The sequence below is a fragment of the Narcine bancroftii genome, chromosome 2 (genome assembly GCF_036971445.1).
Source record: "Narcine bancroftii isolate sNarBan1 chromosome 2, sNarBan1.hap1, whole genome shotgun sequence".
In the NCBI taxonomy this organism is placed as follows: domain Eukaryota; kingdom Metazoa; phylum Chordata; class Chondrichthyes; order Torpediniformes; family Narcinidae; genus Narcine; species Narcine bancroftii.
Window position 1 is genome coordinate 310,455,655 of NC_091470.1, and position 13,632 is coordinate 310,469,286.

Sequence of the window (13,632 nt, forward strand, 5' to 3'; positions counted from 1 at the left end):
TCAAAATCTACAGTAATAAGCAATTAACTTAATGAACAATAGGTTCCAAAGGACAGAAATAAAAGAGTGCCGTGTAATTTTCCTTATTTTGGAAACTGCCTTTTTATTTCTGACTTAATTACAGGTACTCCCTGACTTATGACCATAATTGGGATTAGAAGGATCGGTCATATCTCGAAATGGAGGTGAGTTGGAATTTTGCCCACACGCGTGGAATACCGAAGTCTTAAAGCAACTTTTTGATCAAATCTTTTTTGAAGATAACAACTTAAAGCTTCCTAAATTTGTAGATCAACGTTGGTGAATCTTTCCACATTCTGGTTCATGTTTACCTTGTTAGTCAGGGTCCCAGAGTCCACAGGAATCAAGATGGTCGCACCCACCCAACGGACCCCAGGACACTGACTAACAAGGTAAGTGTGCACATTTTGGCTCGTACATGCCCTGTATCCTAGTATAGTTTGTCAAATACAACAAATTTTATATTTAAAAAAAATTTGGTCATATGTGCGGATGGACGTAAATCGTATAGGTGGCAAGTCATGGATTACCTGTATAACGTAACTGATCCTTTCGCTGAACAAACTTTATGTACACTTTTTTTTACAAAAAACATTTATTATTATTACATTAAAAAGTTGACATTGCAATCTAAATGGGCAGAATTTTTATCACTGTGCCAAAATTAATTTGTATGAGAATTGGTTGATTTTTACTCTACTCCCACCTTCCCCCCCCCCCCTCCCTTTGCAGGAACATCCAGAAACTGATGAAAGAGATATTTGATATCTTAAGGCCTTGCACAAGTGAGCATTTTGCATCACAATGTTTGGCATACTAAAACCTGCATCTAAAAATGAAAAAAAATATTTTCAGCCAGCTAAGCCCTGTTTGCTAATGTAAAATACTTAAACCACTCTGGATGATAAATTCTGTTGAGTACTGTAGTATTTTAAGTGCCCTCTACTATAAAAATTGCATGGGAATACTTATTGCTGACTATAATTGAGTACTTAATATTTTAACAAACTTTGCAAACTTGTTTCTAGTTCCATACTGTAGAGAGCAGCTGAAATGTGCTGTGTGTAGTGTGGAAGGGTTCTCAATGCGTGGCCTCTTCAGACAATGGTCCCAGTAGACCTTCAGACAATGGTCTCAGTAGACCAATATGCTTGACATCTGTGGTTGGAAAATTGCTGGAGGAAATTTTGAGGGACAAAATCTACCAATATTTTCATACTTTTTGGTGTTGCTTCCTGAGCCCATGATGAACTTGTCAACTTTATCTACTTAGCTCAAATTCACTTGGTTTATCTCTGATTATTCTCTAACCTTTCTGCATTGTGCTATCTCCATTTCTGGAGACAAACGATCCTCAAACATCTTCTATAAACCTGTTGATTGTTCCCATCCTATCTCCTGCAAGGATTCTATTACTTGCTCTCGATTCCTCCATCTTGGTTGTATCTGCTCCTAGGATGAGGCTTTCTATTCCAGGACATCTTACGTCCTCCTTCAGAAAACATGGCTTGCCTTCTACTTCTATTAACTCAGCCCTTACCTGTATCATCTGCCCTGGCCCCTTCCCCTCCCCCCTCTATATAGCAAGGATGGTATTTCCCTCATCACAAGAGCACAAGACAAAGGAACAGAAGCAGGCCACTAGGCCCATTGCGTCTGTTCCGTAAATCTACACTAAGCTACTCTACACTAGTTCCAATTTTCGACCTTTTCCCCATATCCCTTGATGCCCTCACTAATGAGACACTTGTCTATTTCTTATTTGAATACACCCAGTGATCTGGCTTCCACTGCTGTATGTGGCAGCGAGTTCCACAGATCCACGACCTTCTGGCTAAAGAAGTTCTTTCTAATCTCTGTTTTAATATGGATAGCCTCTAATTTTCAGACTATGACCTCTTGTCACCAGTGCCCCAGAGTCTCATCAACACATCTTTACTCTTGTACACTATTCCCCTTGAAATGAAGCCAACATAGCATTCGCTTTCTTCACTACCAATTTCAACTGGTCATTAACTTTTAGGTTTCCTCACACGAGGAATTTTCACCCCATTCAAATAGTATTCTGCTTGTTTGTTTCCACTGCCAAAGTGTACAACTGTACATTTCTCTATATTGAATCTCATCTGCCATAATTTTCTGCAACTTTATGGTTTCTACTACACTTCCTACTCCCGTCACCTAGCTTGGTGTCATCTGCAAATTTGGCCCCATTTATACCACAATGCAAATCATTAATATAAATTGTAAACAGCAGCGGCCCCAATACTGACCCCTGCGGAACACCACTAGATACAGGCAGCCATCCAGAATGAGAACCTTTAATTTCAACCCTTTGCTTCCTGCCTATCAACCACTTTTTCTATCCAATTTAATAACTTCCCTGTAATGCCTTGGGCCCTCATCTTATTTAGCAGCCTAATATGTGGCACCTTATCAAAAGCCTTTTGAAAATCTAAATAGATAACATCCACAGCCTCTCCTTTGTCTATCCTACTTGAGATTTCTTCAAAAAACTCTTAATAGGTTGGTCAGGCAGGATCTACCCTTTAAAAAACCATGCTGACTTGGACCTATCCTGTCATACATCTCTAGGTATTTCATCACCTCATCCTTGAGGGTTGATTCTAATATCTTCCCAACCACTGATGTCAGACTAATCGGCCAATAGTTTCCTTTTTTTTGTCTCCCACCTTTCTTAAACAGCAGGATGACATTTGCGACCTTCCAAACCTCTGGAATCTCTCCAGAGTCTTATCAATTTCTGGAAGAACATCGCCAATGGATCCACAATCTCCAAAGCCACCTCTTTCAAAACCCGTGGATTAGCACAATTTCTCTAGTAACCCTAACTGAATCTAACTACTCCCTGAAGTCTCTTGTCTGTCCGGGATATTACTAATGTCTTCCATGGTGAAGACAGATGCAATATATTGATTAAGTTCCTCTGCCATCTCTTTATAACCCATTACAATTTCCCCAGCATCATTTTCTAATGTTCCTATGTCAACACATGTCTCTTTTATTTCTTATATATTTGAAAAAGCTCTTAGTATTATTTTTAATATTGTTAGCTCATCTTTCATAGCTCATCTTTTCTTTCCGAATGACATTTTTTGTCTCTTTCTGTAATTATCGAAAGGATCCCAGTCCTCTGATTTCTCACTAATTTTAGCTTCCTTGTATGCCCTCTCCTTTGCTTTTATCTTAGCCTTCACCTCTTTTGTTAGCCACCATGGTGCCATCTTTCCTTGGACAAATTTCTTTTTCCTTGGAATATATCTATTCTACATGCCTTTTATTACTTGCAAAAATATCTTCCAGTCCTGCTCTGATCCTCCATTTAGTTTGCTTTCCCAGTTTACTTGAGCCAGTTCTTTTTTCATACCACTGTATTTTCTTTTATTCCACTGAAAAATTGATACATTTAATATTTTTTTTTCCTTTTCAAATTTTAAATTAAATTCAACCATGTTACAATTGCTGCTTCCTAGAGGTTCTATGACCTTTAACTCCCTAACGACCTCGGGTTCATTGCACATGACCCAATCCAGAACTGCAGATCCCCTGGTGGGCTTCACAACAAGCTGTTTAAAAAAGCTATCTCTTAGGTTTTCTACAAGCTCTCTCTCCTGGCTTCCAGAATTTTCCTGTTTTTCCCCAATCCCCTGTCATGTTAAAATCCCCCATAATTATTTTGATTTTATCCCTGTGGCATGCGACTCCACCAGCCTCTGCATCCAACGTATTCCTTAAAATTTCCTCCTTTGCCACACTGACGTGTCTATCCATAGCCACGTTCTTCCAAATTGAGTCTACCATAAAATGGAGGAATAACACCATAAATTCCACCTCCGCAGTCTTCAACCAAATGACATTAATGTTGATATCACTTTCTTTAATTCCCTCCCCTGGTTTCTCCTTTTCCCTCATTTCTGTCTCCCTTTCTCCAGCTCCCCAATCCCTTTCTCCCTCCCTCCCTTCCTTCTATTAGAGAGCTACTTTTATTGGTCCTCTGCCCTCTCCCATATCACTTCTCATCTTATTTTTCTTCCCCTTTCCACCTGTTTTCACTTATTACTTGTGAGCCTGTGCTCTCTCCCCTTTCCCCTTCAACTTTTCATTTGGGCATCTGCTTTATTCCAGCCCTCCTGAAAAAGTCCTCTGGGCCAAAACATTGACTGCCTTTTGCATTCTATGGAAGCTGTGTGACCTGCTGAGTTAATCCAGCACTTTGTCAACTGCAGCGTTCCAAGTCAGGGAGTGATGGGAAGTAATCAGCATGGGCTCATATGTGGTAATTCATATCTCACAAATCAGAGGTTTTTGATGAGGTGATGAAGAAGTTTGCTGAAGGTTGGATAGTGAGTGATGCATATATGGACTTTGGCAAGCTCCTTGACAAGAACCCACAAGGCAGGTTAAACTGGAATATTAGATCATTTGGGATACAATGGAAGCTGCCCCATTATATTCAAAGCAAGCTTTGTGGAAGGAGTCAGAAGGTAGTAGTGAAGGTCTGCAGACGCTGTTATAGTTCAATACACAAAAGTGCTGGAGAAACTCAACAGGTCCCTCAGTGTTCGAGAAAGCAATGTCTAATCAACATTTTGAGTGTATGTTATAATGCATCATGGTTTGAACCAAAAGCCAGCAAGTGCCTCAATAAAAAGGTTGGGGGGGCGGGAGAAGGAAAGAGGGGGCAGGGGACTAGCACATGCCAATTGGCAAGAGGTCATAGGTGGATATGGATGGGAGTGCAGAAGAGGAAAAAGCTGAAAAGTGATAGGGATAGTAGATAGGTTTATGAATAGAGAGGGAAGGGGTAGAGAGCTAGAGGAAGAAGGCAGGGATGGGGAAAGATAGACGGGGAGGGGTGTAACATAAACTGTAAGTTGATGTTATTTTCTAATTTGAGATCTGTGACAAGAGGTGTGCCACAGAGGTAGGTACTAGGCACACTGATATTTTCCATCCAAATTATTAATACAGATGATGTCTATTTTGGTGTTGTCGTGGACAGTGAGCTAGCTAAGTTTACAACAGGATCTAAATCAGTTGGAAAGTTGAATCAAGGAGTGGCAAATGGAATTTAACTCCGAGAAGTGTGAAGTGTTGTACTTTGGTAAGTCATACCAGGTTAGGACTTGCATGATGAATTGTAGGGTCCCAGAAACTGTTATATACATGAAAATTCACATTGCTGCAATGTGAGATACTGCTTTGAATTCTGACAGATTTCTAATATTACTCTTTATTTAGTAAGAGAATATTCCCTGAATTCCCAAAGAAATTAATTCTTTAGAATTTAAACAAACCCTATAATGGAAGTTTGACTTGTGAACCTTTTGCTTTAACTGGCAAAATACTGACACTATTTTTCCCTGATACCTACTTAACTGGCAATTGATAAATCTGTATTAAAACATAAGGCATTGGGCTCAGGAAGAAGGGGGTGTGATCTGGAAGATACAGGAAGAGGTGGAGTGATAGGAGAGTTTGAGACAGCCCAGTCTTCTTACACAAGGGTTGCCTGATCTTTAAAACATTTTAAAACTATTTTAAGCTGTATGTTTCTGTTTACATAATTCTAGATGTGAAGGTATAAAATTGGGATGGATTTATTATGGTGATCTGGTTTGCAGTCCTTTGGAATCTATTTTCATTTTAACCAATTTAAGTGGATAGGGTATTTAAACCCAAACATGCTGCCATTTTTAATAATTGAAATACAAATTTAAAAAAAAGATTCAGCAGGTCAGGCAGCATCAATGCATAGAGAGTTAACATTTCCAGTCATTGACCTTCAGATCTTGAAAATTGAGATGGAACATTTGATGTAATTAAAAACTAGTGCTGACTTGATGGGGAGAATGGCTTATGGTGCTGCAAAATTATGCTATTCATGATTTAAGTTACAGAGAAGCTGGAAAGAGTAAGGGGAATTTCTGCAAATGGTTGGAGGGAAAGTGGAGGGGGGGGGGAGAAGAGAGAAAATCACCCTAAACAACATCTGGTAGTGGTTTTGGGAGTCGGTGGTTTTGGGAGTCGGTGGTTTTGGGAGTCGGTGGTTTTGGGAGTCGGTGGTTTTGGGAGTCGGTGGTTTTGGGAGTCGGTGGTTTTGGGAGTCGGTGGTTTTGGGAGTCGGTGGTTTTGGGAGTCGGTGGTTTTGGGAGTCGGTGGTTTTGGGAGTCGGTGGTTTTGGGAGTCGGTGGTTTTGGGAGTCGGTGGTTTTGGGAGTCGGTGGTTTTGGGAGTCGGTGGTTTTGGGAGTCGGTGGTTTTGGGAGTCGGTGGTTTTGGGAGTCGGTGGTTTTGGGAGTCGGTGGTTTTGGGAGTCGGTGGTGAAGGCTTGTACATCATACCTGATCTTTCTGGTGCATAAAAGGCCATCTCACTGGCTTTACACAAAGACCTAGACATCAAAGATGTATTCATCAGGATGCTCTTTATTTAACACCATCATACCCTGAAAACTGATCAGCAAACTCCAAGACCTGGGAGTTAACACCCCACTGCATAATTGGATCCTGGATTTTCTCACCTCCAGACCACAATCAGTGAAGATTGGTAAGAACTTCCCCTCCACAATCTCCATTAGTACCAGAGGGCTGTATTTTTAGCCCCCTGCTTTACTCACTTTAGATTTACAACTGTGCAGCTCAGTTGTGGGCATGAGTCAGCTTACAGAATGGAAATCCAAAACTTGACTGAATGGTGCACCAACAACCACCTTGCATGCAATATCACTGAAACTAAGGAGCTGATTGTTGACTTCAGGAAAGGAAATCCAGATGTATGCAATCCAGTGACCACAGGTGGAGAAGGTGAGGAAATTTAGGTTCTTGGGAGTCACTATCTCGAAGGATCTTTCCTGGACCCAACATACCAATGACATTGTGAAGAAAGCACGTCAGGGCCTCTCCTTCCTCAGGAGTTTGCGGAGGTTTGGTATGACACTAGAAACCCTGGCAAATTTTCATAGAGGTGTGGTGGAAAGAGTGCTGACTGGTATGGGAACACCAATACCTCTGAACATAACGCTCTCCAAAAGGTCGTGGAAACAACCCAGGACATCCCAGGCAAAATCCTCCCCACTATCGAGTACATCTACAGGGAATGCTGCCTTTGGAGTGCCACAGTAATCATCGAAGACTCTCACCACCAGCACCTGCTCTGTTCTCTGCTGCCATCAGAAAAGAGGTATAGGTGCTGCAAGACTTTCTCCGCCAGGTTCATGAACAGCTGATGCTCCTCTGCTGTCAGACTCTTCAATGACCAACTCAGTCAGAGATTCATTTAAGGACTCTTGCCTGTGCACTTTATTGATTTTCTTTTCTCTTTGAATTGCAGTTAGTTTACATTCGTTATCTGTTTACTGTTATTCTTTATTTACACTGTACAGTTTATTTTTTGCACTACCAAGTAGCAGTAATTCTGCGTGCCCGCAGGAAAAAGGAATCTCAAGGATGTATGTGATGTCGTGACCATACATCTGAAATCCAATGAGAGCAAAGGTCAGAAGTGCTGGAATGAATCGATCTAGAACAGAGAATTCGGTTAAAAAAAATCTGAGTTTTATTTTTCTTTGGAAAACTTTTACAGAGTTTATTTTGGGCAAATTGCAAGCTATGGGCCAACATCGTAATGAATGCGATATTTTTAATTTGCATTTCACCGGCACTCCCTGCTGACTGATGGCCAAATCCCTTTCCACAATTTCGTCAGTGGAAGTTGGCAGAGACAACACAGGGAAGCATTTGGTTTGCAAGTGTTTTTCTCTCCCACCCTCGATGCCATCGTTGCAGTTAATTGCCAAGAAATCTAGCACTAGTATGATTTCACCACCTATTTTAATGCGCGCTCACATTTCGGAATTGAGTTTTCAAAGATCGCCCTTCCATTTATTTGCAAGAAGATGGTGCATTCTGCTAATGAGGGGAGGAGAGCAATGACCAAATGCAATGGCAGTTGGTGGGTTTCAGGCAAGTTGTTGGGCAAAGTGGAAACCTTTTCCCAGATTTGAGCACGGCAGCTGAGAGAGCATCTCAGCTATCTATGATGACTATTTCCCAATAAGAAAGAACTATTTATTTCTTCGGGTCCCACTTTCCACTCGAAAGTTGCGGCGGCTGCTTCCCAGCGAAGGAAGTGGCGGTTGCCATGGTTACCAGGGTGTTTGGCGGAGCCGGCCATGGTGCGAAGTGAGTGGAGTTGGGGATGACGGCGTCGCGGCCGCGAAGGGGAGAGATGGGGTTGTGTGGGGTGAGAGAGAGGGGAAAACACCGAGGAGTCTCATAAATGGACGCAAACCCCGCGCCACCTCGCAGTCCGGCCGGCCTGGAGACGTGGCCTGCAGGATTAGTGGCGGACCCGTTCGGCTCCCGAGCTGAAACGGTCGGTGACGCTGGGTCCAGTCCGGCCCTTGGTTCCGTCAGTGACGGGTAGAAGTCATGGGAGAAGAGGCGGAATTGATCGTGTGTGGGGGGGGGGGGGGGGGGGGGGGGGGGGTCAGACAAGACGCAGGGACTGATCTCGTTCTCCATCTGCAGCGGGCCGGCCTTTCAGTATTAATGGCCTGAAAAGGCCAGCATCTCAATGTGCCATAACAAACCCCCACGTGTAAGCTGGATGGCCCGCGGCTGACAGTCTCTATCAAAAAGGTCATGGGTCTGGAAAAATAACTCCATGTTGCTCCCTCATTTGTTAGGTGTCACAGCGGTTTTATTTTATATTCCATATTTTTGAGTATCAGAAACGTCATCAAGTTGTGTGTTTCTTTCTTTCTCCGTTCACTGTGCCTTATGATCCAGATTTATTTACTGAAATATTTTGTATATTGGTTGCTCTGAAGATTTTTCTGTTTTACTTTTCTGTCCCAGTTACTGAAAGTTTGATAAGGCAGCGAGCAGAGCATAATAACTGTGAGATATTTTCACTGGAAGAAATTTCATTGCATCAACAAGAAATAGAGAGAATTGAATACATTGACAAATGGTGCAGGGATCTGAAAATTATCTACTTTCAAAATAATCTGATTCCCAAGATTGGTAAGTCCAGTTAGATTTGCTTAGTTTGGTGGTGTTGTGGCGGTGCACATCCTCATGGCGAACCGGCCCCGCTTGTGTCGCCACGTGGCAGGGCAGCCATGGGGAACTGGCGTCGCAGAAGTTTCTCTCTGACTCCAGCATCCCTTCCAGCGCGCACTCAGGCAGTGATTATGATGTCACAATGCACCAGGTGTCTGAGCTCACGCTGCCCTTAAAGAGGTGCGCTGAATTTAAATAAAAACACTTGTTAATGACCCTCAACGTGGTGGCTGTGTTTCTTCCACTGCTCACACTGCCACTGTCGCATTTGTTTTTATTTTTAATTGAGCAGACAAAGAAATACAACATAGAACACTACAGCATAGTACAGGCTATTCAGCCCTCAATGTTGTGCTGACTTGTATATTCCTTTAAAAAAAGTGCTAAACCCACCCTACCCCATAACCCTCTTTTGTTTAAATCCATGTGCCTGTTGAAGAGTCTCTTAAATGCACCTAATGTTTCAGCCTCCACCACCATCCCTGGCCAGGCATTCCAGGCACCCACAGTAGTTTAAAATAGCTTACTCCTGATGTTTCTCCTCAACTTCCTTCCCTTCACTTTGTATCCTCTGGTGTTTGTTATTCTTGCCCTGGGAAACAGGTGCTGGCTGTCCATTCTGACTATGCCTCTTATAATCTTTTAGACCTCTATCAAGTCTCTCATCCTTCAATATCCAAAGAAAAAAGTCTCAGCTCTGCTAACCTTTCCTCATAAGACTTTGTTTCCCTAACCAGGCAACATCCTGGTAAATCTCTTCTGCGCCCTCTCCATAGCTTCCACATCCTTATTATAAGAACTGAACACAAGTGCTTTGTAGAGTTGTAACATGACTTCTCTACTTGTGAATTTAATTCCCCTATGAATGAAGCCCAGAAACCTTTAGCCTTTCTTAACTATCCTATCAGCCTGTGCAGTGACCTTGAGGAATGTGTGGATTTGAACCCCAAGATCTCTCTGTTCATCCATTCTCTTAAGTAACTGATTATTAACCCTGTACTCAGCCTTCTGGTTTGTCCTTCCAAAGTGCATCATCTCACACTTATCCAGATTTAACTTCATTTGCCACTTTTCTGCCCAACTTATAACCTTCAACAAGCTTCAGCTTCATCCACAACTCGGCCAACCTTCATGACATCTGCAAACTTATTTGACCCATCCTTCCACCTCTTCATCCAGGTCATTTTATAAAAATCACAAAGTACAGGGGTCTCAGAACAGATCCTCGCAGTACTCCACTAGTCACCGACCTTCAGGCAGAATACTTTCGTTCCACTACTACTCTCTGCTTTTTTCCTCCAATCCAATTTTTTATCCATACAGCCAAGGTTCCACTGATCCCATGCCTCATGACTTTTTGGATGTGTCTCTCGTGGGGGTCCTTGTCAAATACCTTGCTAAAATCCATGTAGACCACATTTACTGCCCTGCCCTCATCAATTTATTTTGTTTTTATCTTTTTCCATTGCTATGTTGAAGCTAAGGGATTTGTGGTCACTCTCACCAAAATGCTCCCACACTGAGAGGTCCACCACCTGACCAGGTTCATTACCCAGAACTAGATTCAGTATGGCCTCTATTGTCGACTGGGCCACATACTGTGTTTGGAATCCTTCTTGAACACACCTGACAAATTCAGCCCCATCTATCCCTCTTGTAGTCAGGAAGTGCCAGTCAATATTAGGGAACTTGAAGTCACCATAACTACAACCCTGTATTTCCTGCAGCATTCCAAATTCTGCCTGCTTATCTGCTTCTTGGTGTCCCAAGGGCTATTTGTGAGCCTATAGACTACTCCCAGCACAGTGATAGCTCCCTTCCTTTTTCTGACTTCCACCCATATTGATTCAGTGGGCATTCCCTCTGCTGCAACCTCCCTTTCTATAGGGGTGATACTATCCCTGACCAGTAATGCTCTTCTAAATCTTTTATACCTCCCATCTTATTCCTTTTTTAAAAAAAAACAACCCTAGTACCTGCATCAGCCAATCCTGCCCTTCCTCCAGCTGTTTCAGTAACGATCACAATATCATAGTTTCATGTACTGATCCATGCTTTAAGTTCATCCCCTTAATTCCAAATAATCTTAGCATTGAAATAGATACATTTCAACCCTTTTAACTGGCTACATTTATGTTTTTGATGTTTTGTCTCCTGCTGTCCTTCCTCACCAACTCAGAGCACATAGCATCATGCTTTTGTCCTTCTGCCTTAATCACCGCACTCACATTCTGATCCTCCCCGCCCCCAACAGTTCTAGCAAAATGCAGTTCCTACACATCCATGTGTAGAAATTGTCAATGTTTTGGATCTGGAACCTTTATCAAGATGGCAGGGGAGAATGAGTGGAATATGTATATAAATAGAGAGATGCTGGGGAAAGGGCCACTGGTGGTGGGACAGATGATGTGAGTGTTAGGAAGACAGGTAAAGGAAGAGACCAGGAAGGGGTGGATAGGAAAGGTTAAAGTGGGATGGTAAATTAAATATAGGAGGAAGAAAAAAAGGAAATGGAAACAGATGGGGTGCAGAAAAATTAGCACTCATGCAATTATGTTGAGGGCTGTCCAGGTAGAATGTCATGCATTGTTTCTAAAGTTTGACTTCAGTCTGACTAATTGTAGTTATCTCCATCTGGTTCCACTGTTTTGATCTCTTTACTTGCTCATGTACTTTACTATTTTTTTATGTTTATCTTATTTTTTAATTATTTAACAAATATAATGGAATTTAAATTATTTGGATAGTCATTCACTGAAAATTTCCTTAAAAAAATGGTAATTTGGAGAATTATGGATTTAGAACCAACCATACTACCGGTCAAATTAATGTTTTTTTAAAAGTTAATTTGACAGCTGCAAAATGTTTTTTAAAATATGCTTTTTTTTTAAATATAATTTTTGCCACAATATGTTATGGTTTCTATGTTTATTTAATGCTGTTTTTTGCATTTTTATATACTTCATAATTATACATTTTTTTGGAATGCTTTAAAATCAAAGGATTGTATGAAAGGAAGAGTTGATTTGTCACATGTTATAAGAATGTATGAAATTTCTATAGTTGGCCTGTTCCTCCAGCAGATTGTGTTTGCTTTTAAAATCTGATAATTCAGATTTAGGCTGAAAATTCTCAGCAACCTAATTGCATCAATATCCAATCTGAAAAATAGTGAATCCGTACGAATGAATTTAACAAAAGGAAACAATTAGTCAGGCTTTTCGAGTAGCATGATTTGTCCTAGATGCCCATGTAATCATTAACTCCAATAAACATTGCTTTTTTGCATTAGGGAAAATGAATCTCCATTTAACCAAGTTTGAAGGTGAGGAAAATGTGAAATGAGGATGCAAATGATTCATGATTAAAAGAAGTTGGAAACTTGAAATCCAGTGGTGGATGATGATAGGTTAGAAATGAAGAACTCACTAAAACCTGCTCATTCTGTTGTTCCCATGAGAGAGCTGGATGTTAGATTGTTGCTCATAGTATGCTAGCAGTGGATAGCTTTCTTTAGTTCTAAGGCTGATGGTAAATTTTCCCAAAATACAGTGTTTCTGCCAAGAGCATTGTGGTTGAACTGAAACACGATTGCAAATAAATGACTTGCCCAGTCATTTCAAAGGCCAGTTCATGGTCAGCCAGATTGGTGAAGAGATATCTACAAAGTACAATTTAAGGTATAAACATGAACATTTTTTGAAAATTTTGTTTCTATATATGCAAAATATTGGTGTTTGTCACTCCCCGGCCTTACCTTATCTTAATTTTTATTATTGCCTAATGTTTTGTATGTTTTTTCTTTATATTTAAAACTTGATTAAGTAGTGCATTGTACAGAAGTGCTTTAGTTTATTATATATTTTACATTTAGCATATATATTTGTAGATGTAGGTATCAATATAATTAGATGATAATTTACTTAAAATAAAATCCAGTATGGTTTATAAAATTAATAATTTGTTTTTTCTTCTTTTCTATTTTCTTTCTTCCTTTTCTTTGTTTTTCTTGGAGGCTTTTCTGTGTGGGAGGGAGGGGGTGGGGTGGGGAATATTAAAATAGCATGTATTCATTTTGATTTATAATCATTTGGTTATGTCTGTATTTTTTACATGTCAATAAAATAAAATTTGATAAAAGATATGTACAGTACAAAAATGATGTGTACAAAAATGAAGGGGGCCTGTTTAGTAAGTTTGCAGATGATTCAAAAATTGGCAAATTTGCAGAAGGTTTCTTTGCCTGTGTTTGATCTGATGCCATAAGACAACATTAGAACTGGAGTTAATGCTAAGGATTCCAAAGTTGCTTCCTCCTGCCTGCATTAACACTTTGGTGGGTCAGCCTGTACCTTGGAAATGTAATGGAGGAGTCTGGCATTCTGTCTGTAGGATATGATTGTATCAGGTAGTTACTTCAAAATTTAGATTTATTGTCAGAGAACATGCATGACATCACATACAACTCTGAGATTATTTTACCTGCAGATAGAATTTCTACTGATGGTGGTGCAAAAAACTGAG

General features: G+C 40.7%; 1 protein-coding gene across 9 annotated transcripts in view; it reads left to right on the top strand.

The window, feature by feature from the left end:
- The first annotated feature begins 8,154 nt into the window (after positions 1-8,154).
- Positions 8,155-13,632, top strand: part of dnaaf11 (dynein axonemal assembly factor 11) — an 80,633-nt gene continuing 75,155 nt past the window's right edge. For 3 of the 9 annotated variants that reach the window (XM_069921640.1, XM_069921635.1, XM_069921639.1), the window contains exons 1-3: positions 8,693-8,729; positions 8,902-9,069; positions 12,401-12,433. In XM_069921640.1, the coding sequence (XP_069777741.1) occupies positions 8,708-8,729; positions 8,902-9,069; positions 12,401-12,433 (223 nt within the window). In that variant the 5' untranslated portion in view covers positions 8,693-8,707. The other 6 variants (XM_069921641.1, XM_069921638.1, XM_069921636.1 and 3 more) reach the window with 5 other exon arrangements.